The sequence below is a fragment of the Salvelinus alpinus genome, chromosome 34 (assembly GCF_045679555.1).
Source record: "Salvelinus alpinus chromosome 34, SLU_Salpinus.1, whole genome shotgun sequence".
NCBI lineage: Eukaryota > Metazoa > Chordata > Actinopteri > Salmoniformes > Salmonidae > Salvelinus > Salvelinus alpinus.
The window spans coordinates 7613513-7640815 of record NC_092119.1 but is presented as its reverse complement, the minus strand read 5'-3'; the positions used below and the strand labels follow the sequence as shown (position 1 = coordinate 7640815).

Below are 27303 nucleotides of genomic sequence, written 5' to 3'. Positions count from 1 at the left end.
CTGTAGGGGACAATATAGACTAGATTAATACACAGCTGGGTACATGCATCACTCAACATGTCTATCTCTTCCTTAGTGATCTCCTCTCCCTGTAGGGGACAATATGTACTAGATTAATACACAGCAGGGTACAGGACAATATATACTAGATTAATACACAGCAGGATACAGGACAATATATACTAGATTAATACACAGCAGGATACAGGACAATATATACTAGATTAATATACAGCAGGGTACAGGACAATATATACTAGATTAATACACAGCAGGATACAGGACAATATGTACTAGATTAATACACAGCAGGGTACAGGACAATATATACTAGATTAATACACAGCAGGATACAGGACAATATATACTAGATTAATACACAGGACAATATATACTAGATTAATACACAGCAGGATACAGGACAATATATACTAGATTAATACACAGCAGGGTACAGGACAATATATACTAGATTAATACACAGCAGGGTACAGGACAATATATACTAGATTAATACACAGCAGGATACAGGACAATATATACTAGATTAATATACAGCAGGGTACAGGACAATATATACTAGATTAATACACAGCAGGATACAGGACAATATATACTAGATTAATACACAGCAGGATACAGGACAATATATACTAGATTAATACACAGCAGGATACAGGACAATATATACTAGATTAATACACAGCAGGGTACAGGACAATATATACTAGATTAATATACAGCAGGGTACAGGACAATATATACTAGATTAATACACAGCAGGGTACAGGACAATATATACTAGATTAATATACAGCAGGGTACAGGACAATATATACTAGATTAATACACAGCAGGGTACAGGACAATATATACTAGATTAATACACAGCAGGGTACAGGACAATATATACTAGATTAATACACAGCAGGGTACAGGACAATATATACTAGATTAATACACAGCAGGGTACAGGACAATATATACTAGATTAATACACAGCAGGGTACAGGACAATATAGACTAGATTAATATACAGCAGGGTACAGGACAATATAGACTAGATTAATATACAGCAGGGTACAGGACAATATAGACTAGATTAATATACAGCAGGGTACAGGACAATATATACTAGATTAATACACAGCAGGGTACAGGACAATATATACTAGATTAATACACAGCAGGGTACAGGACAATATATACTAGATTAATATACAGCAGGGTACAGGACAATATAGACTAGATTAATATACAGCAGGGTACAGGACAATATATACTAGATTAATACACAGCAGGGTACAGGACAATATATAGTACATGCAAAACATTTGAGAGAAATAAGCTTTGTGCGTATGGAAAATGTCTGGGATCTTATTTCAGCTCATCAAACATGGGACCAACACTTTACATGTTTTTAAAATATTTTTGTTCAGTGAAAAATATGATTATGGTGAAATCTATTCAAATCACCTGAAGACCTTGATGCCCTCTAGGACAGGTGAGGGTCTGTGTTACCTTGATGCCCTCTAGGACAGGTCAGGGGTCTGTGTGTTACCTTGATGCCCTCTAGGACAGGTGAGGCTCTGTGTGTTACCTTGATGCCCTCTAGGACAGGCGCTGTGTCTCGTAGTGTGTCAGAGTGTTTAGCCATGTCCATACTAGTGAGGGAGTATTCTGTCCTCTCTGCTGCGTCCGCCAGCCTCTCCATCTCTCTGTCCTTGTTGTCCTGACGTATCGCTGCCTCCTCCTGCAGCGTGGCTTCCAGCTTGGTCTTGTTGTCCACCTGGGACAGCTCCATCTCAGCCACTTTAACCTGGGCCTCCTTAGCCTGGAGAGAGAGAGACACACCACCAGGTCACACATAACCCTGACCTCTAACCCTGACCTCTAACCCTGACCTCTAACCCTACACCATGTCAGAGACTCTAACCCTGACCTCTAACCCTGACCTCTAACCCTGACCTCTAACCCTACACCATGTCAGAGACACTGACCCTGACCTCTAACCCTGACCCCTAACCCTGACCCCTAACCCTACACCATGTCAGAGACTCTAACCCTGACCTCTAACCCTACACCATGTCAGAGACTCTAACCCTGACCTCTAACCCTGACCTCTAACCCTGACCTCTAACCCTGACCTCTAACCCTGACCCCTAACCCTAACCCTGACCCTGACCTCTAACCCTACACCATGTCAGAGACACTAACCCTGACCTCTAACCCTGACCTCTAACCCTGACCTCTAACCCTACACCAAGTCAGAGACTCTAACCCTGACCTCTAACCCTGACCTCTAACCCTACACCATGTCAGAGACTCTAACCCTGACCTCTAACCCTACACCATGTCAGAGACACTAACCCTGACCTCTAACCCTGACCTCTAACCCTGACCTCTAACCCTACACCATGTCAGAGACACTAACCCTGACCTCTAACCCTGACCTCTAACCCTGACCCCTAACCCTACACCATGTCAGAGACTCTAACCCTGACCTCTAACCCTGACCTCTAACCCTACACCATGTCAGAGACTCTAACCCTGACCTCTAACCCTGACCTCTAACCCTGACCTCTAACCCTGACCCCTAACCCTGACCCCTAACCCTGACCTCTAACCCTACACCATGTCAGAGACACTAACCCTGACCTCTAACCCTGACCTCTAACCCTACACCATGTCAGAGACACTAACCCTGACCTCTAACCCTGACCTCTAACCCTACACCATGTCAGAGACACTAACCCTGACCTCTAACCCTGACCTCTAACCCTGACCTCTAACCCTGACCTCTAACCCTGACCCCTAACCCTACACCATGTCAGAGACTCTAACCCTGACCTCTAACCCTGACCTCTAACCCTGACCTCTAACCCTACACCATGTCAGAGACTCTAACCCTGACCTCTAACCCTGACCTCTAACCCTACACCATGTCAGAGACTCTAACCCTGACCTCTAACCCTGACCTCTAACCCTACACCATGTCAGAGACTCTAACCCTGACCTCTAACCCTGACCTCTAACCCTGACCTCTAACCCTGACCCCTAACCCTGAACCATGTCAGAGACAGAGACTCTAACCCTGACCTCTAACCCTGACCTCTAACCCTGACCTCTAACCCTACACCATGTCAGAGACACTGACCTCTAACCCTGACCTCTAACCCTACACCATGTCAGAGACTCTAACCCTGACCTCTAACCCTGACCTCTAACCATGAACTCTAACCCTACCTCTAACCCTGACCTCTAACCCTGACCTCTAACCCTACACCAAGTCAGAGACTCTAACCCTGACCTCTAACCCTGACCTCTAACCCTACACCATGTCAGAGACTCTAACCCTGACCTCTAACCCTGACCTCTAACCCTACACCATGTCAGAGACTCTAACCCTGACCTCTAACCCTGACCTCTAACCCTACACCATGTCAGAGACTCTAACCTCTAACCCTGACCTCTAACCCTGACCTCTAACCCTACACCATGTCAGAGACTCTAACCCTGACCTCTAACCCTGACCTCTAACCCTGACCTCTAACCCTGACCTCTAACCCTGACCTCTAACCCTACACCATGTCAGAGACTCTAACCCTGACCTCTAACCCTACACCATGTCAGAGACTCTAACCCTGACCTCTAACCCTGACCTCTAACCCTGACCTCTAACCCTGACCTCTAACCCTGACCTCTAACCCTACACCATGTCAGAGACTCTAACCCTGACCTCTAACCCTGACCTCTAACCCTACACCATGTCAGAGACTCTAACCCTGACCTCTAACCCTGACCTCTAACCCTGACCTCTAACCCTACACCATGTCAGAGACTCTAACCCTGACCTCTAACCCTGACCTCTAACCCTGACCTCTAACCCTACACCATGTCAGAGACTCTAACCTCTAACCCTGACCTCTAACCCTGACCTCTAACCCTACACCATGTCAGAGACTCTAACCCTGACCTCTAACCCTGACCTGTAACCCTGACCTCTAACCCTACACCATGTCAGAGACTCTAACCCTGACCTCTAACCCTACACCATGTCAGAGACTCTAACCCTGACCTCTAACCCTGACCTCTAACCCTGACCTCTAACCCTACACCATGTCAGAGACATTAACCCTGACCTCTAACCTCTAACCCTGACCTCTAACCCTGACCTCTAACCCTACACCATGTCAGAGACTCTAACCCTGACCTCTAACCCTGACCTCTAACCCTACACCATGTCAGAGACTCTAACCTCTAACCCTGACCTCTAACCCTGACCTCTAACCCTACACCATGTCAGAGACTCTAACCCTGACCTCTAACCTCTAACCCTGACCTCTAACCCTGACCTCTAACCCTACACCATGTCAGAGACTCTAACCCTGACCTCTAACCTCTAACCCTGACCTCTAACCCTGACCTCTAACCCTACACCATGTCAGAGACTCTAACCCTGACCTCTAACCCTGACCTCTAACCCTACACCATGTCAGAGACTCTAACCCTGACCTCTAACCCTGACCTCTAACCCTATACCATGTCAGAGACTCTAACCCTGACCTCTAACCCTGACCTCTAACCCTGACCTCTAACCCTACACCATGTCAGAGACATTAACCCTGACCTCTAACCTCTAACCCTGACCTCTAACCCTGACCTCTAACCCTACACCATGTCAGAGACTCTAACCCTGACCTCTAACCCTACACCATGTCAGAGACTCTAACCCTCTAACCCTGACCTCTAACCCTGACCTCTAACCCTACACCATGTCAGAGACTCTAACCCTGACCTCTAACCCTGACCTCTAACCCTACACCATGTCAGAGACTCTAACTAACCCTGACCTCTAACCCTACACCATGTCAGAGACTCTAACCCTGACCTCTAACCCTGACCTCTAACCCTACACCATGTCAGAGACTCTAACCCTGACCTCTAACCCTGACCTCTAACCCTACACCATGTCAGAGACTCTAACCCTGACCTCTAACCCTGACCTCTAACCCTACACCATGTCAGAGACTCTAACCCTGACCTCTAACCCTGACCTCTAACCCTGACCTCTAACCCTACACCATGTCAGAGACTCTAACCCTGACCTCTAACCCTGACCTCTAACCCTACACCATGTCAGAGACTCTAACCCTGACCTCTAACCCTGACCTCTAACCCTGACCTCTAACCCTACACCATGTCAGAGACTCTAACCCTGACCTCTAACCCTGACCTCTAACCCTGACCTCTAACCCTGACCTCTAACCCTGGGCCTCCTTGTCCTGGAGACGGAGATAAACGACTGAGGCTCCAGGTTACAACAGAAGTCTGTGAAATGAAGGGTGCTACACCTTGATTCCATGTTAGTATACCAACCCTATAAAACAGTTTATACCACTATACTCATACATACCACTATGTCAGGCAGGTTCTGCAGGGTGGTCTTGAGCTGGTCTGCAGGGGAGAGAGTATCCGGGAGGAACATGGCTCTGGAGAGGAGTAGGAGCGAGGTGGGGATGTGCTGGTTCAGGTGAAGCTCCAACCACTGGAGGAGAGAAACACATCTTACTGCTCACCAACTCACTACCCCAGGTTAGCATCTAATCACAGAGGTCTCTTATGGTTAAACAGTGTTACAACTCACTACACCAGGTTAGCATCTAATCACAGAGGTCTCTTATGGTTAAACAGTGTTACAACTCACTACACCAGGTTAGCATCTAATCACAGAGGTCTCTTATGGTTAAACAGTGTTACAACTCACTACACCAGGTTAGCATCTAATCACAGAGGTCTCTTATGGTTAAACAGTGTTACAACTCACTACACCAGGTTAGCATCTAATCACAGAGGTCTCTTATGGTTAAACAGTGTTACAACTCACTACACCAGGTTAGCATCTAATCACAGAGGTCTCTTATGGTTAAACAGTGTTACAACTCACTACACCAGGTTAGCATCTAATCACAGAGGTCTCTTATGGTTAAACAGTGTTACAACTCACTACACCAGGTTAGCATCTAATCACAGAGGTCTCTTATGGTTAAACAGTGTTACAACTCACTACACCAGGTTAGCATCTAATCACAGAGGTCTCTTATGGTTAAACAGTGTTACAACTCACTACACCAGGTTAGCATCTAATCACAGAGGTCTCTTATGGTTAAACAGTGTTACAACTCACTACACCAGGTTAGCATCTAATCACAGAGGTCTCTTATGGTTAAACAGTGTTACAACTCACTACACCAGGTTAGCATCTAATCACAGAGGTCTCTTATGGTTAAACAGTGTTACAACTCACTACACCAGGTTAGCATCTAATCACAGAGGTCTCTTATGGTTAAACAGTGTTACAACTCACTACACCAGGTTAGCATCTAATCACAGAGGTCTCTTATGGTTAAACAGTGTTACAACTCACTACACCAGGTTAGCATCTAATCACAGAGGTCTGTTATGGTTAAACAGTGTTACAACTCACTACACCAGGTTAGCATCTAATCACAGAGGTCTCTTATGGTTAAACAGTGTTACAACTCACTACACCAGGTTAGCATCTAATCACAGAGGTCTCTTATGGTTAAACAGTGTTACAACTCACTACACCAGGTTAGCATCTAATCACAGAGGTCTCTTATGGTTAAACAGTGTTACAACTCACTACACCAGGTTAGCATCTAATCACAGAGGTCTCTTATGGTTAAACAGTGTTACAACTCACTACACCAGGTTAGCATCTAATCACAGAGGTCTCTTATGGTTAAACAGTGTTACAACTCACTACACCAGGTTAGCATCTAATCACAGAGGTCTCTTATGGTTAAACAGTGTTACAACTCACTACACCAGGTTAGCATCTAATCACAGAGGTCTCTTATGGTTAAACAGTGTTACAACTCACTACACCAGGTTAGCATCTAATCACAGAGGTCTGTTATGGTTAAACAGTGTTACAACTCACTACACCAGGTTAGCATCTAATCACAGAGGTCTCTTATGGTTAAACAGTGTTACAACTCACTACACCAGGTTAGCATCTAATCACAGAGGTCTCTTATGGTTAAACAGTGTTACAACTCACTACACCAGGTTAGCATCTAATCACAGAGGTCTCTTATGGTTAAACAGTGTTACAACTCACTACACCAGGTTAGCATCTAATCACAGAGGTCTCTTATGGTTAAACAGTGTTACAACTCACTACACCAGGTTAGCATCTAATCACAGAGGTCTCTTATGGTTAAACAGTGTTACAACTCACTACACCAGGTTAGCATCTAATCACAGAGGTCTCTTATGGTTAAACAGTGTTACAACTCACTACACCAGGTTAGCATCTAATCACAGAGGTCTCTTATGGTTAAACAGTGTTACAACTCACTACACCAGGTTAGCATCTAATCACAGAGGTCTCTTATGGTTAAACAGTGTTACAACTCACTACACCAGGTTAGCATCTAATCACAGAGGTCTCTTATGGTTAAACAGTGTTTAGTAGGTTTAATGTCTCAGTCTCTCCTCCATTATGACACTGATATGTTAATATAATAATGTAGGTGGGTTATTACCTGCTGGAGCTGTTCTCTCAGCCTCTCCTCCATTAGGACACTGATATGTTAATATAATAATGTAGGTGGGTTATTACCTGCTGGAGCTGTTCTCTCAGCCTCTCCTCCATTAGGACACTGATATGTTAATATAATAATGTAGGTGGGTTATTACCTGCTGGAGCTGTTCTCTCAGCCTCTCCTCTGTGACTCCCAGAGCTCTCATCCCTCTGACTCGACAGGCTGCCTGGAGCTCATTCACACTCAGACTGTCCACCCCCTCTTCCGCTATCAACTGTACAGACAGAACAGTATTCAGTAGTATTGATTCAACACGGATGAAAGATTATTTATGTTCTTCATTCAGGTGAGTGATTAGGGTTAAAAGGTCAGGGTGTCTAATGTCTGACCTTGTCGTCACCACAGATGGCTCATATTTACTTTTCATTTAACCTTTATTTAACTAGGCAAGTCAGTTAAGAACAAACTCTTATTTTACAATGACGGCCTACCCCGGCCAACTAACTAACCCGGACAACTCTGGGCCAATTGTGCGTCACCCTATGGGACTCCCAATCACAGCCAGTTGTGATACAGCCTGGAATCAAGCCAGGGTCTGTAGTGACGCCTCTAGCACTGAGATGCAGTGCCTTAGACCGCTGCGCCACTCGGGAGCCCAAGGTCGTAGCTAGAGGTCAGGGGTCAGAGATTACGGCTGGCTCGTAGCTTCATGATGAGTTGGAAGGGTCAGGGGTTAGAGACCTTGTCAGCACGGATGGCTCGTAGCTTCATGATGAGTTGGAAGGGTCAGGGGTTAGAGACCTTGTCAGCACGGATGGCTCGTAGCTTCATGATGAGTTGGAAGGGTCAGGGGTTAGAGACCTTGTCAGCACAGATGGCTCGTAGATTCATGATGAGTTGGAAGGGTCAGGGGTTAGAGACCTTGTCAGCACGGATGGCTCGTAGCTTCATGATGAGTTGGAAGGGTCAGGGGTTAGAGACCTTGTCAGCACGGATGGCTCGTAGCTTCATGATGAGTTGGAAGGGTCAGGGGTTAGAGACCTTGTCAGCACGGATGGCTCGTAGCTTCATGATGAGTTGGAAGGGTCAGGGGTTAGAGACCTTGTCAGCACGGATGGCTCGTAGATTCATGATGACACAGACACACATATTTTTTGACTTTCCTAGTTAAATAAAGGTTCAATAAAAAATAATACGTTGGAAGGCTTAGGGGTTAAAGGTCAGGGGTTACAGACCTTGTCGTCAGCACGGATGGCTCGTAGCTTCATGATGAGTTGAAAGGGTTAGGGGTTAAAGGTCAGGGGTTAAAGGTCAGGGGTTACAGACCTTGTCAGCACGGATGGCTCGTAGCTTCATGATGAGTTGAAAGGGTTAGGGGTTAAAGGTCAGGGGTTAGAGGGCAGGGTTACAGACCTTGTCGTCAGCGCGGATGGCTCGTAGCTTCATGAGTTGAAAGGGTTAGTGGTTAAAGGTCAGGGGTTAAAGGTCAGGGGTTACAGACCTTGTCAGCACGGATGGCTCGTAGCTTCATGATGAGTTGAAAGGGTTAGGGGTTAAAGGTCAGGGGTTAGAGGGCAGGGTTACAGACCTTGTCGTCAGCACGGATGGCTCGTAGCTTCATGATGAGTTGGAAGCGAAGGAAGTTGTTGGTTCCTATAGACTGTAGCTCCAACAGACGACACAGCGCAACCAGCTGAGGACGAGTCAGGTTGTCCAGAGTCAACTCATCCTCAAACAGCTTCGAGAACCTGATGATCTGCTCATTACTGGGACGCTCCCCTGAGTCACGGATCTATAGGGGGAGAGACCGAGACACAGGGGGACGGGGCAGAGATGGTTAGGGAGAAATTGGGGGACAGAGAAACAAGAGGGGCAGAGACCGAGACAGGGGGGACAGAGACCGAGACAGGGGGGACAGAGCCCGAGACAGGGGGGGACAGAGCCCGAGACAGGGGGGGACAGAGCCCGAGACAGGGGGGGACAGAGCCCGAGACAGGGGGGGACAGAGCCCGAGACAGGGGGGGACAGAGCCCGAGACAGGGGGGGACAGAGCCCGAGACAGGGGGGGACAGAGCCCGAGACAGGGGGGGACAGAGCCCGAGACAGGGGGGGACAGAGCCCGAGACAGGGGGGGACAGAGCCCGAGACAGGGGGGACAGAGCCCGAGACAGGGGGGACAGAGCCCGAGACAGGGGGGGACAGAGCCCGAGACAGGGGGGGACAGAGCCCGAGACAGGGGGAGACAGAGACAGGGGGGGACAGAGCCCGAGACAGGGGGGGACAGAGACAGGGGGGGACAGAGACAGGGGGGGACAGAGACAGGGGGGGACAGAGACAGGGGGGGACAGAGACAGGGGGGGACAGAGACAGGGGGGGACAGAGACAGGGGGGACAGAGACAGGGGGGGACAGAGACAGGGGGGGACAGAGACAGGGGAACGGGGAAGACAGCGACACAAGGGGGGCAGAGACACGGAGACAGAGATTTTATGGAGACGGGGGACAGAGGCGTTTTGACTGAAGCGATAGATGGATGGTACCTTCTGAAAGAAGGTAGAGAACTCCTCAGTGACGTTTCCCTTGGCAGCCTTGTTCCTCAGAGCGATCTCCTCTACAGTATCCTGGAGGAATTTAGCCATCTCCAGCTTCACACGCAGCTCTGTCTTCAGCCTCTCCTCCTGGAACACACACACACATTAGATCAGGGAGGGCTAGATTAAAGGGGAGGTGAGGAACCTAAAGAAGGCTATGGCTGGTGTGACGACACTCCCACTTTGACGAATTCTCTCCTTTTCCTTAATAGGATGTTGGTGGGCGGAGCAGGGAGGGTTGTCAGCGAAATGGGACACACCTGGGCTCGGGTATATCTTTGTAGTGACTGGGTTTATTGATACGCTATCCAGTGTAATTAATAACTTCACTATGCTCAAAGGGATATTCAATGTCTGCTTTTAAGTGTTTACCCATCTACCAATAGGTGCCCTTCTTTGTGAGGAATTGGAAAACCTCCCTGGTCTTTGAATCTGTGTTTGAAATTCACTGCTGGACTGAGGGACCTTACAGATAATTGTATGTGTGGGGTAGAGATGAGGTAGTCGTTAAATCATGTTCAACACTATTATTGCACACCGAGTCCATGCAACTTATTACATTTTTACTCCTGAACGTGTTTAGGCTTGCCATAACCAAGGGGTTGAATACTTGACACAAGACATTTCAGCTTTTCATGTTTAATTAATTTGTAGTAAATATAATTCCACTTTGGCATTACGGCGTATTGTAGGCCAGGGACACAACATCTAAATGTAATCTATTTTAAAGGCTGTAACAACATGTGGGGAAAAGTCCAGGGGCGTGAATCCTTTCTGAGGGACATGTTCCGGAAATGTACATTGCGAATAAATTGGATTCTGATCATTCAACACTTGTTAAAAGTTGTAATCGTCCAACTCTGCAGAGGGGGGGGGGGGGGGGGCAGCCATTCTACACACAATAGATTCTCTGACACGAGTAATGAGAAGCTCTCTGACACCGAACTACAGTCTTCATGGCTGTTTAACTAGGAAGGCCCACTTTCTCAAATTCCCCGTGTTCAGAGGTGGGACAAGCAGAGATCAGGAAATCAACCTCACTCCTCCCTAAAGCTTGTTGTAGCTTTAAAAAAACATGTGATCACCCCCAAATACGTCCCTGAGGGAGAATAACCAGACATGGAACTCATTTGGAAGCTGTTTCCTACATGTTCTTTACGTGATCTGAACAACGATTGAAATAAATTGTAAAAATCCGGAACGTTCCTTTCAGATAAGGGTTAAGGAGGAGGTCCTACCTTCTTGGACTGCGTCTCAAAGGTTGAGGGCAGCATGTTGGGGAAGAGCTTCAGTGCCACAGGAAGCAGGAACTCCATGAACGGCACAATGATGAACACCAGGAAGGGAAGGAGTCGAAAGACATCAGCACAAGTTCTTAGGAACTGGGGAGGAAAATAGACATTATTTAGTTACAAACAGTTTATGTATGTATTTGTATTCATTATGGATCCCCTTTACTCTTCCTGCGGTCTGGCAAAATTAAGGCAGTTATACCATTTTTAAAACATTACAATACTCCATAACAAAAATCCCCATCAAAATGGCTAAAAATCAACAAATATGAAGTTTTGGAATGGCCTAGTCAAAGTCCAGACCTGATCCCAATAGAGATGTTGTGGCAGGACTTGAAATGAGCAGTTCATGCTGGAAAACCCACAACTGTTGCTGAGTTACAGCAGTTCTACATGGAAGAGTTGGACAAAATTCCTCCACAGCGACGTGAGAGTGATCAATAACTACAGGAAGTGTTTGGTTGGAGTCATTGCAGCTAAAGGTGGACTGATCAACTACAGGAAATGTTTGGTTGGAGTCATTGCAGCTAAAGGTGGACTGATCAACTACAGGAAGTGTTTGGTTGGAGTCATTACAGCTAAAGGTGGACTGATCAACTACAGGAAGTGTTTGATTGGAGTCATTGCATCTAAAGGTGGACTGATCAACTACAGGAAGTGTTTGGTTGGAGTCATTACAGCTAAAGGTGGACTGACCAACTACAGGAAGTGTTTGGTTGGAGTCATTACAGCTAAAGGTGGACTGATCAACTACAGGAAGTGTTTGGTTGGAGTCATTACAGCTAAAGGTGGACTGATCAACTACAGGAAGTGTTTGGTTGGAGTCATTGCAGCTAAAGGTGGACTGATCAACTACAGGAAATGTTTGGTTGGAGTCATTGCAGCTAAAGGTGGACTGATCAACTACAGGAAGTGTTTGATTGGAGTCATTGCAGCTAAAGGTGGACTGATCAACTACAGGAAGTGTTTGATTGGAGTCATTGCATCTAAAGGTGGACTGATCAACTACAGGAAGTGTTTGGTTGGAGTCATTACAGCTAAAGGTGGACTGACCAACTACAGGAAGTGTTTGGTTGGAGTCATTGCAGCTAAAGGTGGACTGATCAACTACAGGAAGTGTTTGGTTGGAGTCATTGCAGCTAAAGGTGGACTGATCAACTACAGGAAGTGTTTGGTTGGAGTCATTGCAGCTAAAGGTGGACTGATCAACTACAGGAAGTGTTTGGTTGGAGTCATTGTATCTAAAGGTGGACTGATCAACTACAGGAAGTGTTTGGTTGGAGTCATTGTATCTAAAGGTGGACTGATCAACTACAGGAAGTGTTTGATGGGAGTCATTACAGATAAAGGTGGACTGATCAACAACTACAGGAAGTGTTTGGTTGGAGTCATTACAGATAAAGGTGGACTGATCAACTACAGGAAGTGTTTGATGGGAGTCATTACAGCTAAAGGTGGCCTGATCAACTACAGGAAGTGTTTGGTTGGAGTTATTGTATCTAAAGGTGGACTGATCAACTACAGGAAGTGTTTGGTAGCAGTCATTGCATCTAAAGGTTGACTGATCAACTACAGGAAGTGTTTGGTTGGAGTCATTACAGCTAAAGGTGGACTGATCCACTACAGGAAGTGTTTGGTTGGAGTCATTGCATCTAAAGGTGGACTGATCAACTACAGGAAGTGTTTGGTTGGAGTCATTACAGCTAAAGGTGGACTGATCAACTACAGGAAGTTTTTGGTTGGAGTCATTACAGCTAAAGGTTGACTGATCAACTACAGGAAGTGTTTGGTTGGAGTCATTACATCTAAAGGTGGCCTGATCAACTACAGGAAGTGTTTGGTTGGAGTCATTACAGCTAAAGGTGGACTGATCAACTACAGGAAGTGTTTGGTTGGAGTCATTACATCTAAAGGTGGCCTGATCAACTACAGGAAGTGTTTGGTTGGAGTCATTACAGCTAAAGGTGGCACAACCAGTTAGAGTTTAAGGGGGAAATACATTTTCACACATTGGCAGTTGCATAACTTTGTTAATTACATAAATCAAGTCAGTATGTCATTGTGTTATTTGTTCACTCAGGTTCCCGTTACCTAATATTGGGTTTTGGTTGAAGATCTGATAACATTCAGTATAAAATGTTTTGCTAAAGTAGAAAGGGGTGAAATACTTCTCCACAGCACTGTATATAGAGGCTATTCTCCCATCGTCTCAATCCCACTGAAACATTCCCTGGCTTCTCTGCGCTGTCTCGTATTGCTGCCCATAGGAGCGTTTGGTAGAGAATGAGTGATCAACAAACAGTAGATGTAGATAAGATTGATATTTAAATGATTTCCTCTTAAATCTCCCCGTTATTCATGAGCTGATCTGCTATCTGGATAATCAACTCAATTTTGCCAAATAGGAGATATTCAGTAATAGGTTGGAGGTTATCTAGCAAGCTGACTTTTGTTTGACTGCCGTTACAAAGTCTGTGTGATTGGACAACACTACAGCCTACTCAGGGTGTGCTGTGTACGTACTGAGCATGCTCTGTGTTGAAATGACCTACTGCGGAAATAGAGGAACACGATAACGCTCAGAATTTAAACGGACTGTTTCGCAATGTCATCGGTGATCAAAGTTGCTCTATCATTACTAAATACCAGTTTCACTTGCTGTGAAATCTTCACATAGTGCCACAGCCGGCAATGTGGTGCAGTGATAATCATATTTTGGAAGAACCCTGGCAAAGTGAACATAACTTGGTTTTAAACGCTTTAAAAAACAGGCACTTCCAATCAGGACTCCAGTAATAAATATGAATTATTCCCAGTATTGAAAATTGGTAGATTTTCTGGAACAATATGAATCACTATACAGCGTTGTTTGTAATACCAGGAGACATCCCAAAAATGGGTAATCTCACAAAACCTCTATAGAGTCCGAGTGGTTTGACCTACTAGGTGGATAATCTGAGACCCCTTCACCGGTTTGCTCTACGACTCCCACAAGTGCAGAGGGACCCGTCTGAAGGTAACACAAATGAATGGAAGGTCGAAGGTAGTTTTGTGACCACAACATAGGGGGTTAAATGTGCCCAAAAAACAAACATATTTCCTGAGCCTTCTCATATATCCTAGATGTGGGCCAGACTCTTCAACACCTGATTCCTCTTTATAGAGGTTTTTACTTTCTTCTTTGCCATTTATGACCATGTTATTCAATGCTTTTCTATGGACTAAAAAAGGAAAGGTCAAATACAATATTTGATCAAATCATTTGTTTATATATTTTGATACTTATAGGGGTCCTAAAATTCTAAATCAAATACCTTAATGATCTACGATTGGAGCATCTTAAGATAATTCCATATGTTAGTTTAGAAACACACCATCCCATCTGCTGTCAGAGACAGCCATCTCTAGCCACCGGGTAACACATTAGTACAACACAGTACATCAGTCAACAGAACAGCCAGAGTACAGTCCAGTATATCAGGCCAGAGTACAGTCCAGTATATCAGGCCACAGTACAGTCCAGTATATCAGGCCAGAGTACAGTCCAGTATATCAGGCCAGAGTACAGTCCAGTATATCAGGCCAGAGTACAGTCCAGTATATCAGGCCAGAGTACAGTCCAGTATATCAGGCCAGAGTACAGTCCATTATATCAGGCCAGAGTACAGTCCATTATATCAGGCCAGAGTACAGTCCAGTATATCAGGCCAGAGTACAGTCCAGTATATCAGGCCAGAGTACAGTCCAGTATATCAGGCCAGAGTACAGTCCATTATATCAGGCCAGAGTACAGTCCAGTATATCAGGCCAGAGTACAGTCCATTATATCAGGCCAGAATACCGTCCATTATATCAGGCCAGAGTACAGTCCATTATATCAGGCCAGAGTACAGTCCAGTATATCAGGCCAGAGTACAGTCCAGTATATCAGGCCAGAGTACAGTCCATTATATCAGGCCAGAGTACAGTCCAGTATATCAGGCCAGAGTACAGTCCAGTATATCAGGCCAGAGTACAGTCCATTATATCAGGCCAGAGTACAGTCCAGTATATCAGGCCAGAGTACAGTCCAGTATATCAGGCCAGAGTACAGTCCAGTATATCAGGCCAGAGTACAGTCCATTATTTCAGGCCAGAGTACAGTCCAGTATATCAGGCCAGAGTACAGTCCAGTATATCAGGCCAGAGTACAGTCCAGTATATCAGGCCAGAGTACAGTCCAGTATATCAGGCCAGAGTACAGTCCATTAGGCTACATCAGGACAATATTAGGCAACAAAACCAGAGTTCAGTCACAATACCAGTCAACAGAACAGCCAGAGTACAGTCCAGTATATCAGGCCAGAGTACAGTCCAATATATCAGGCCAGAGTACAGTCCATTAGGCTACATCAGGACAATATTTGGCAACAAAACCAGAGTTCAGTCACAATACCAGTCAACAGAACAGCCAGAGTACAGTCCAGTATATCAGGCCAGAGTACAGTCCAGTATATCAGGCCAGAGTACAGTCCAGTATATCAGGCCAGAGTACAGTCCAGTATATCAGGCCAGAGTACAGTCCATTAGGCTACATCAGGACAATATTAGGCAACAGAACCAGAGTTCAGTCACAATACCAGTCAACAGAGCAGCCAGACTACAGTCCAGTACATCAGGACAATATTAATCTCTTCTCCTACCTCCTCCCTCCTAAAAAACACAGCGTTTACACTACTTTACCAATAAGCTGGGCAGATGGTGAGGTAGACATCCTTGGTATTCATATCTCCAAAAATATAAATGAACTTCCCACAATCAATTTCAAATCTGAGGTGCAGTTAGTTGCTGATTTCTGAGGCTGGTAACTCTAGTGAACTTGTCCTCTGCAGCAGAGGTAACTCTGGGTCTTACTTTCCTGTGGCGGTCCTCATGAGAGACAGTTTCATCATAGCACTTGATGGTTTTGGCAACGGCACTTGAAGAAACGTTCAAAGTTCTTGAAATTTTCCGGATTGAATGACCTTCATGTCTTAAAAAGTAATGATGAACTGTCATTTCTATTTGATTATTTGAGCTGTTCTTGCCATAATATGGACTTGGTCTTTTACCAAACAGGACTATCTTCTGTATACCACCCCTACCTTGTCACAACACAACTGATGGGCTCAAACGCATTAAGGAAAGAAATTCCACAAATTAACAAGGCACATTGAAATGCATTCCAGGTGGTGACTACCTCATGAAGCTGGTTGAGAGAACGCCAAGAGCGTGCAAAGCTGTAATCAAGGCAAAGCGTGGCTACTTTTAAGAATCTCAAATATATTTTGATTTGATTAACACTTTTTTGGTTACTACATGATTCCATATGTGTAATTTGATAGTTTTGACGATTTCACTATTATTCTACAATGTAGAAAACAGGAAAAATAAATTAGTTGGTGTGTCAACTTTTGACTGGCACTGTATATGGGGCAACAATCTCAGCTCTGTAGATGTTGCTGCGAACAGACATAGGGGGTATTGGCCTTAGCTTGTTTCTGGTCACAGGTTCAGGAATGGTTAAAAAAAAAAAAATCACGACATTCACTTAAAATTAACCTTACAACTAGCAGTGTTGGCCGATTTGAAAAGCCATAGTCAATAAGTAATAATATTTGTCGGAATGGTTTTCATCTTTAGCTCACAATCTGTGGATACTATACGATGAGAACAGTTCAAAGTGTATACATGTAAAACATCACAGCATTTAAACATATGGTACATGGAAACCAAACGAAGGTGGTGTATGGTGATAGGTGGGATGGGCTGAGAGGCTGAGGGGCGGGATTAAGAGCTGAGGTCTATGGTGATAGGTGGGATGGGCTGAGAGGCTGAGGGGCGGGATTAAGAGCTGAGGTCTATGGTGATAGGTGGGATGGGCTGAGAGGCTGAGGGGTGGGATTAAGAGCTGAGGTCTATGGTGATAGGTGGGATGGGCTGAGAGGCTGAGGGGCGGGATTAAGAGCTGAGGTCTATGGTGATAGGTGGGATGGGCTGAGAGGCTGGATTAAGAGCTGAGGTCTATGGTGATAGGTGGGATGGGCTGAGAGGCTGAGGGGTGGGATTAAGAGCTGAGGTCTATGGTGATAGGTGGGATGGGCTGAGAGGCTGAGGGGCGGGATTAAGAGCTGAGGTCTATGGTGATAGGTGGGATGGGCTGAGAGGCTGAGGGGTGGGATTAAGAGCTGAGGTCTATGGTGATAGGTGGGATGGGCTGAGAGGCTGAGGGGCGGGATTAAGAGCTGAGGTCTATGGTGATAGGTGGGATGGGCTGAGAGGCTGAGGGGTGGGATTAAGAGCTGAGGTCTATGGTGATAGGTGGGATGGGCTGAGAGGCTGAGGGGTGGGATTAAGAGCTGAGGTCTATGGTGATAGGTGGGATGGGCTGAGAGGCTGAGGGGTGGGATTAAGAGCTGAGGTCTATGGTGATAGGTGGGATGGGCTGAGAAGCTGAGGGGTGGGATTAAGAGCTGAGGTCTATGGTGATAGGTGGGATGGGCTGAGAAACTGAGGGGCGGGATTAAGAGCTGAGGTCTATGGTGATAGGTGGGATGGGCTGAGAAGCTGAGGGGTGGGATTAAGAGCTGAGGTCTATGGTGATAGGTGGGATGGGCTGAGAGGCTGAGGGGTGGGATTAAGAGCTGAGGTCTATGGTGATAGGTGGGATGGGCTGAGAGGCTGGATTAAGAGCTGAGGTCTATGGTGATAGGTGGGATGGGCTGAGAGGCTGAGGGGCGGGATTAAGAGCTGAGGTCTATGGTGATAGGTGGGATGGGCTGAGAGGCTGAGGGGTGGGATTAAGAGCTGAGGTCTATGGTGATAGGTGGGATGGGCTGAGAGGCTGAGGGGCGGGATTAAGAGCTGAGGTCTATGGTGATAGGTGGGATGGGCTGAGAGGCTGAGGGGTGGGATTAAGAGCTGAGGTCTATGGTGATAGGTGGGATGGGCTGAGCGGCTGAGGGGCGGGATTAAGAGCTGAGGTCTATGGTGATAGGTGGGATGGGCTGAGGCTGGATTAAGAGCTGAGGTCTATGGTGATAGGTGGGATGGGCTGAGAGGCTGAAGGGCGGGATTAAGAGCTGAGGCCTATGGTGATAGGTGGGATGGGCTGAGAGGCTGAGGGGTGGGATTAAGAGCTGAGGTCTATGGTGATAGGTGGGATGGGCTGAGAGGCTGGATTAAGAGCTGAGGTCTATGGTGATAGGTGGGATGGGCTGAGAGGCTGAGGGGTGGGATTAAGAGCTGAGGTCTATGGTGATAGGTGGGATGGGCTGAGGGGTGGGATTAAACAGCTTGTTTGGTAATGTATCATTGTGTGATTGCTGTATATAAAAGTACCATGTATGTACAGGGCCTATGGAAAGTATTCAGACCTCTTGACATTTTCCACTTTGTTACATTACAGCCTTAATATAAAATGGATTAAATAAATTATCCTCAGCAATCAACACACAATACCCCATAATGACAAGACGAAAACAGGTTGACATTTTTGCTAAATGTATAAAAAATAAAATACCTTATTTACATAAGTATTCAGACCCTTTGTTCTCAAAAGACTCAAATTGAGCTCAGGTGCTCAGTTTCCATTGATCATCCTTGAGATGTTTCTACAACCTGATTGGATTCCACCTGTGGTGAATTCAATTAATTGGACTTGATTTGTAAAGGAACACACCTGTCTATATAAGGTCCACAGTTGACAGTGCATGTCAGAGCAAAAACCAAGCCATGAGGTCGAAGGAAATGCCCGTAGAGCTCCGAGACAGGATTGTGTCGAGGAACAGATCTGGGGAAGGGCACCAAAACATTTCTGCAGCATTGAAGGTCCTCAAGAACACAGTGGCCTCCATCCTTCTTAAATGGAAGAAGTTTGGAACCACCAAGACTCTTCCTAGAGCTGCCCGGCCAAACTGAGCAATCGGGGGAGAAGGGTCTTGGTCAGGGAGGTGACCAAGAACCCGATGGTCACTCTGACAGAGCTCCAGAGTTCCTCTGTGGAGATGGGAGAACCTTCCAGAAGGACAACCATCTCTGCAGCACTCTACCAATCAGGCCTTTATGATAAAGGGGCCAGACAGAAGCCACTCCTCAGTAAAAGGCACAACAGCCCGCTTGGAGTTTGCCAAAAGGCACCTAAAGACTCTGACCATGAGAAACAAGATTCTCTGGTCTGAGAAACAAGATTCTCTGGTCTGATGAAACCAGATCAGAGAAACCTGGCACCATCCCTACGGTGAAGCATGGTAGTGGCAGCATCATGCTGTGGGGATGTTTTTCAGCGGCAGGGACTGGGAGACTAGTCAGGATCAATGCAAAGATGAACAGAACAAAGTACAAAGAGATCCTTGATGAAAACCTGCTCCAGAGCGCTCAGAACCTCAGACTGGGGCGAAGGTCCACCTTCCAACAGGACAACGACCCTAAGCACACAGCCAAGACAACGCAGGAGTGGCTTAGGGACAAGTCTCTGAATGTCCTTGAATGGCCCAGTCAGAGCCCGGACTTGAACCCAATCTAACATCTCTGGAGAGACCTGAAAATAGCTGTGCAGCAACGCTACCCATCCAACCTGACAGAACTTGAGGATCTGCAGAGAAGAATCGGAGAAACTCCCCAAATACAGGTGTGCCAAGCTTGTAGCGTCATACCCAAGACTAGAGGCTGTAAATGCTGCCAAAGGTGCTTCAACAAAGTACTGAGTAAAGGGTCTGAATACTTAAGTAAATGTGATATGTCTTATTTTTTATAAATTAGCAAACATTTCTAAAAACCAGTTTTTTTTGGTGGGGGGGGGGGGTATTGTGTGTAGACTGAGGAAAAAATGCAATTGAATCCATTTTAGAATAAGGCCGTTACCTAACAAAATGTGGGAAAGTCAAAGGGTCTGAATATTTTCCGAAGGCACTGTATATGTAGCAGAAAAGGGGGGGGGTGGATGGGTTAATAAAATAAATAAAAGGTTACATAGGATCCCTGATCTCCTCACCTGTCTCCTCTCCCGTCGGGACAGGGGGTGCCCGTTGAGGACCTGCCACAGCATGCGTCCAGCGATGGTCGTGTCGATCCACAGCAGTCGGAAGCCATGGTAGTAGTGTTTAACCTCGTCCAGAACACGTTGTCCTATAGTTCTCCTGACTATGGTGTGGTCTACTGTCGGACTGTACACCGGCCCGCCCTCCTCCAGCTTCTTGTTCTTATCCTTCAGAGAGCGGAGAGACTTCTCTACTTTAGAGTCGTCACGGAGACATCTGGAGGTGTGGATCCACCGTACCCCGACCACGTTCCCCCTCCCTCGCCAGGATCCCGTCCACTGTGGGTACCCACCACCCAGGTGGTACAGAGAGGAGGTGGTGGAGGAGCCTTCCACCACAGCAGAGTACAGCCTCATAGAAGGGGTGTGGTCTGTGGCGTGGCCTGGAACCCTGTAGCTGTCTGATGCCGTATGCAGCGAGGGGCCGAGGAAGGAGGGCGGAGCCAAGCTCCCACCTCGGACCACCAGCCTATCACCATCCATTCTACTGAAAACACAGAGACACTCAATAACAACATGAACAACAACATATAACTATTGTAAAAAATACTGTGCCCTTAAAAGGTATATAGTATGTAGGAGCCTACGTGTGGTTGTTCAATAGTTTACTCTAATTAGGGAAGGGGTGGTAGGGTTATTAAAGGCGATCTACCCCCTAAACATATTAAATATGAACAGCACACTCAATAACATGAACAACAACAAAAACACCAGTCAAACCCAGACGACGCTGGGCCAATTGTGAGTTGCCCTATGGGACTCCCAATCACGGCAGGTTGAGATACAGCCTGGAATCGAACCAGGGTCTGTAGTGACGCCTCTAGCACTGAGCCAGGAAAGAACTTCTGCCAGAGCTCGAGGGGACATAGCTTACATCCACTATGACAGACTCATTGTCCCCCCCCCTCCCAGAAGCCTGGAAGGGATGAGAGAGCCAAGTCTATGGGTTCATGGCTTCAACCCCGCAACACACACACACATATCCCTGTAATGCTTAGAGAAGATCTTATGTCAAGTGTTATTGAAGTGTTGTGGTTGCAGGTTCACTTGGTACATCTAAAGCCTTTTCTTTTGGGGTGTTGCTATAGGCCACCAAGAGCAGTGAGTATCTAAATAATATGTGTGAAATGCTTGATAGTGTATGTGATGTAAACAGAGAGGTCTACTTTCTTGGGGACCTGAATATTGACTGGTTTTCATCAAGCTGTCCACTCAATAGGAAGCTTCTCACTGTAACCAGTGCCTGTAATCTGGTTCAGGTTATTAATCAACCTACCAGGGTGTTTACAAGCACTACAGGAACAAGATCATCCACATGTATTGATCAAATTGTTACTAATACTGTAGAACTCTATTCTAAAGCTGTATCTGTACCCATTGGATGCAGTGATCACAATATAGTGGCTATATCCAGGAAAGACTAAGTTCCAACAGCTGGCCCTAAAATAGTGTATAACAGATCCTATAAAAGATTGTGACTTTTACGTGGCGGATGTTAAAAATATTTGTTGGTCTGATGTGATTAATGAGGAGCATCCAGACGCTGCACTTGATGAATTTATGAAATTACTCCTTCCAATTATTGATCAACATTATACAGAGCCATTATTGCATGGATCTCTGTTCCATCTCATATTGCTCAAAATGAACAACAAACCTGGTTTAAAAAAAAACAGATATACGGCACAACGCCTCTCCCCTATTTGACATAAATAGTTTGTGTGTATGTATATGTAGGCTGTGTGCCTTCTGTAAAACATATATTTTTCATTGATTTAGTTCTGACCTTGAACTGTTCTTGTCTATTAAAATGTTCTGTATTCTCATGTTTCATATGAACCCCAAGGCTGAGTAGCTGCTGCTACTGGGGATCCTAATAAAATACCCCAAAAACAATAACCACACCACACTCATTGACAGTATCAGTTAGAAACTACCTTTGACTGGAGAGTCTGAGAGATGTACAGCTGAAACAGGAGCCATCTTGAAGCTTCCCTGAAAACACAGAGAGAAACAGATATATTGACCTATAAGGCAGGCTGCAACAGAAAAGTACATGACAGGGCAGACAGTCAGCCAGTCAGTTGACAGTATGCCACCCGGTCCTCGAGGGGTTTGCAAAAGAACAGCCGGACCTCCTCAGCCATTGCACAAGTTGTCTTCATCAGCAGCTCTGTTGTAAGAGCCCTGTGCTAGTCGGGAGGACACTACAAAGCTGCTTCCGACCGTTCTATGACAGATGCCGGGAACTGTGGTAGTCCATGTGGGGTCAAACGACATCAGGAGAGCTGGAACTGTGGTAGTCCATGTGGGGTCAAACGACATCAGGAGAGCTGGCTCAGGACTTCAGGAAAATAATTTTAAAGAGCACTGAAAGATTCCAAAAAGCGACCAATTATTTCAGGTCCGGTACCATCGTTGGTTGTGAAAAATTCAGCAGGCTACTGGCATTACACACCTGGCTACTGGCATTACACACCTGGCTACTGGCATTACACACCTGGCTGCTGGCATTACACACCTGGCTACTGGCATTACACACCTGGCTACTGGCATTACACACCTGGCTGCTGGCATTACACACCTGGCTGCTGGCATTACACACCTGGCTGCTGGCATTACACACCTGGCTGCTGGCATTACACACCTGGCTGCTGGCATTACACACCTGGCTGCTGGCATTACACACCTGGCTGCTGGCATTACACACCTGGCTGCTGGCATTACACACCTGGCTGCTGGCATTACACACCTGGCTGCTGGCATTACACACCTGGCTACTGGCATTACACACCTGGCTACTGGCATTACACACCTGGCTACTGCCATTACACACCTGGCTACTGGCATTACACACCTGGCTACTGGCATTACACACCTGGCTACTGGCATTACACACCTGGCTACTGGCATTACACACCTGGCTACTGGCATTACACACCTGGCTGCTGGCATTACACACCTGGCTGCTGGCATTACACACCAGGCTGCTGGCATTACACACCTGGCTGCTGGCATTACACACCTGGCTGCTGGCATTACACACCTGGCTGCTGGCATTACACACCTGGCTGCTGGCATTACACACCTGGCTACTGGCATTACACACCTGGCTACTGGCATTACACACCTGGCTACTGGCATTACACACCTGGCTACTGGCATTACACACCTGGCTGCTGGCATTACACACCTGGCTGCTGGCATTACACACCTGGCTGCTGGCATTACACACCTGGCTGCTGGCATTACACACCTGGCTGCTGGCATTACACACCTGGCCAAAAGATTACCGTAGCTCTGTTGGAATGACTTTTATAGAGAACTTCTGCACCTTCTGGAAACAGATGATGCTCTACAGGAATGAAGGAGTCCATCCAAATCATCTCCTGGACTCAACGCATTTCAAGGCTACGTTGAGACTGACTTATCAATGACCCTTGACTAGCTCAGTGAATCCCTACCATTGTGTCGCCGAGCTATCATAATGCTGCATCAAATATACTTCATCCCATGGGTGTTGGCAGACACAATGTAAATAACTTTATTTGTCCCCCTAATTGCCTGAATACCTCTTGATCCTACAGCTATTAGATGCAGTAATCATGAGCCTATGAATCAGAGTTACACTGTTAGCACCTTGATGATACAGTGGTAACAATACATAGTTACAACGTCTACCGAATAGACAGACATTCCAACGGGGGCGGTGTTGCGGTTTATATTCAGAACCACATTCCTGTAAAGCGTAGAGAGGATCTCATGTTAAATACTGTTGAAGTAAAATTAAAATAATTACATTTGGAAAAATGTTAACTAGTTTTTCAACCACTCCACAAATTTCTTGTTAACACACTATAGTTTTGGCAAGTCTGTTAGGACATCTACTTTGTGCATGACACAAGTAATTTTCCCAACAAATGTTTACAGACAGGTTATTTCACTTGTAATTCACTGTATCACAATTCCAGTGGGTCGGAAGTTTACATACACTACACTGTGCCTTTAAACAGCTTGGGAAATTCTAGAAAATTATGTCATGGCTTTAGAAGCTTCTGATAAATGATGTCAATTAGCCTGAGTCAATTGCAGGTGTACCTGTGGATGTATTTCAAGGCCTACTGTCAAACTCAGTGCCTCCTTGCTTGACATCATGGAAAAATCAAAAGAAATCAGCCAAGACCTCAGAAAAAAAGAGGTAGACCTCCACAAGTCTGGTTCATCCTTGGGAGCAATTTCCAAACGCCTGAAGGTACCACGTTCATCTGTACAAACAATAGTACGCAAGTATAAACACCATGGGACCACGCAGCCGTCATACCGCTCAGGAAGGAGACGTGTTCTGTCTCCTAGAGATGAACGTACTTTGGTGCGAACAGTGCAAATCAATCCCAGAACAACAGCAAAGGACCTTGTGAAGATGCTGGAGGAAACAGGTACAAGAGTATCTATATCAACATAACCTGAAAGGCCGCTCAGCAAGGAAGAAGCCACTGCTCCAAAACCGCCATAAAAAAGCCAGACTACGGTTTGCAACTGCACATGGGGACAAAGATTGTACTTTTTGGAGAAATGTCCTCTGGTCTGATGAAACAAAAATAGAACTGTTTGGTCATAATGACCATTGTTTTGTTTGGAGGAAAAAGGGGGATGCTTGCAAGCCGAAGAACACCATCCCAACCGTGAAGCACGGGGGTGGCAGCATCATGTTGTGGGGGTGCTTTGCTGCAGGAGGGACTGGTGCACTTCACAAAATAGATTGCATCATGAGGTAGGAAAATTATGTGGATATATTGAAGCAACATCTCAAGACATCAGTCAAGAAGTTAAAGCTTGGTCGCAAATGGGTCTTCCAAATGGACAAGGAACCCAAGCATACTTCCAAAGTTGTGGCAAAATGGCTTAAGGACAACAAAGTCAAGGTATTGGAGTGGCCATCACAAAGCCCTGACCTCAATCCTATAGAACATTTGTGGGCAGAACTGAAAAAGCTTGTGCGAGCAAGGAGGCCTACAAACCTGACTCAGTTACATCAGCCCTGTCAGGAGGAATGGGACAAAATTCACCCAACTTATTGTGGGAAGCTTGTGGAAGGCTACCCGAAACGTTTGACCCAATTTAAACAATTTAAAGGAAATGCTACTAAATACTAATTGAGTGTATGTAAACATCTGACCCACTGGGAAAGTGATGAAAAAAATTAAAGTTGAAATAAATCATTCTCTCTACCACTACTCTGACATTTCACATTCTTAAAATAAAGTGGTGATCCTAACTGACCTAAGACAGGGAATTTTTACGATGATTAAATGTCAGGAATTGTGAAACATTTATTTTAAATGTATTTGGCTTAGGTGTATATAACTTCCGACTTCAACTGTATATAAAACTACACAAAAACCTACACCTCCATAAAAACCTACACCTCTATAAACACCTACACCTCTATAAACACCTACACCTCTATAAACACCTCTATAAACACCTACACCTCTATAAACACCTACACCTCTATAAACACCTACACCTCTATAAACACCTACACCCTCTATAAACAGCTCTATAAACAGCTCTATAAACACCTACACCTCTATAAACACCTCTATAAACACCTACACCTCTATAAACACCTACACCTCTATAAACACCTACACCCTCTATAAACACCTACACCTCTATAAACACCTACACCCTCTATAAACACCTCTATAAACACCTCTATAAACACCTCTATAAACACCTACACCTCTATAAACACCTCTATAAACACCTACACCTCTATAAACACCTACACCTCTATAAACACCTGCACCTCTATAAACACCTACACCTCTATAAACACCTCTATAAACACCTCTATAAACACCTCTATAAACACCTCTATAAACACCTCTATAAACACCTACACCTCTATAAACACCTCTATAAACACCTACACCTCTATAAACACCTACACCTCTATAAACACCTACACCTCTATAAACACCTGCACCTCTATAAACACCTACACCTCTATAAACACCTCTATAAACACCTACACCTCTATAAACACCTACACCTCTATAAACACCTGCACCTCTATAAACACCTACACCTCTATAAACACCTCTATAAACACCTCTATAAACACCTCTATAAACACCTACACCTCTATAAACACCTACACCTCTATAAACACCTCTATAAACACCTACACCTCTATAAACACCTACACCTCTATAAACACCTACACCTCTATAAACACCTACACCTCTATAAACACCTACACCTCTATAAACACCTCTATAAACACCTACACCTCTATAAACACCTCTATAAACACCTACACCTCTATAAACACCTACACCTCTATAAACACCTACACCTCTATAAACACCTACACCTCTATAAACAGCTCTATAAACACCTACACCTCTATAAACACCTACACCTCTATAAACACCTACACCTCTATAAACACCGCTATAAACACCTACACCTCTATAAACACCTCTATAAACACCTACACCTCTATAAACACCTACACCTCTATAAACACCTACACCTCTATAAACAGCTCTATAAACACCTACACCTCTATAAACACCTACACCTCTATAAACACCTACACCTCTATAAACACCTACACCTCTATAAACACCTACACCTCTATAAACACCTACACCTCTATAAACACCTACACCTCTATAAACAGCTCTATAAACACCTACACCTCTATAAACACCTACACCTCTATAAACACCTACACCTCTATAAACACCTACACCTCTATAAACACCGCTATAAACACCT

The 27303-nt window shown here is 45.5% G+C and overlaps 1 protein-coding gene across 3 annotated transcripts in view; it reads right to left on the bottom strand.

Moving 5' to 3' along the window:
* letm1 (leucine zipper-EF-hand containing transmembrane protein 1) overlaps positions 1-27303 on the bottom strand; it is a 37938-nt gene that overhangs the window by 5557 nt on the left and 5078 nt on the right. For 2 of the 3 annotated variants that reach the window (XM_071382734.1, XM_071382736.1), the window contains exons 2-9: positions 22449-22506; positions 20467-20998; positions 11403-11546; positions 10114-10251; positions 9163-9366; positions 7729-7848; positions 5417-5548; positions 1601-1834 (exon numbers count right to left, since the gene is read on the bottom strand). In XM_071382734.1, the coding sequence (XP_071238835.1) occupies positions 1601-1834; positions 5417-5548; positions 7729-7848; positions 9163-9366; positions 10114-10251; positions 11403-11546; positions 20467-20998; positions 22449-22506 (1562 nt within the window). The remainder of the gene's footprint in view (positions 1-1600; positions 1835-5416; positions 5549-7728; positions 7849-9162; positions 9367-10113; positions 10252-11402; positions 11547-20466; positions 20999-22448; positions 22507-27303) is intronic. The other variant, XM_071382735.1, reaches the window with a different exon arrangement.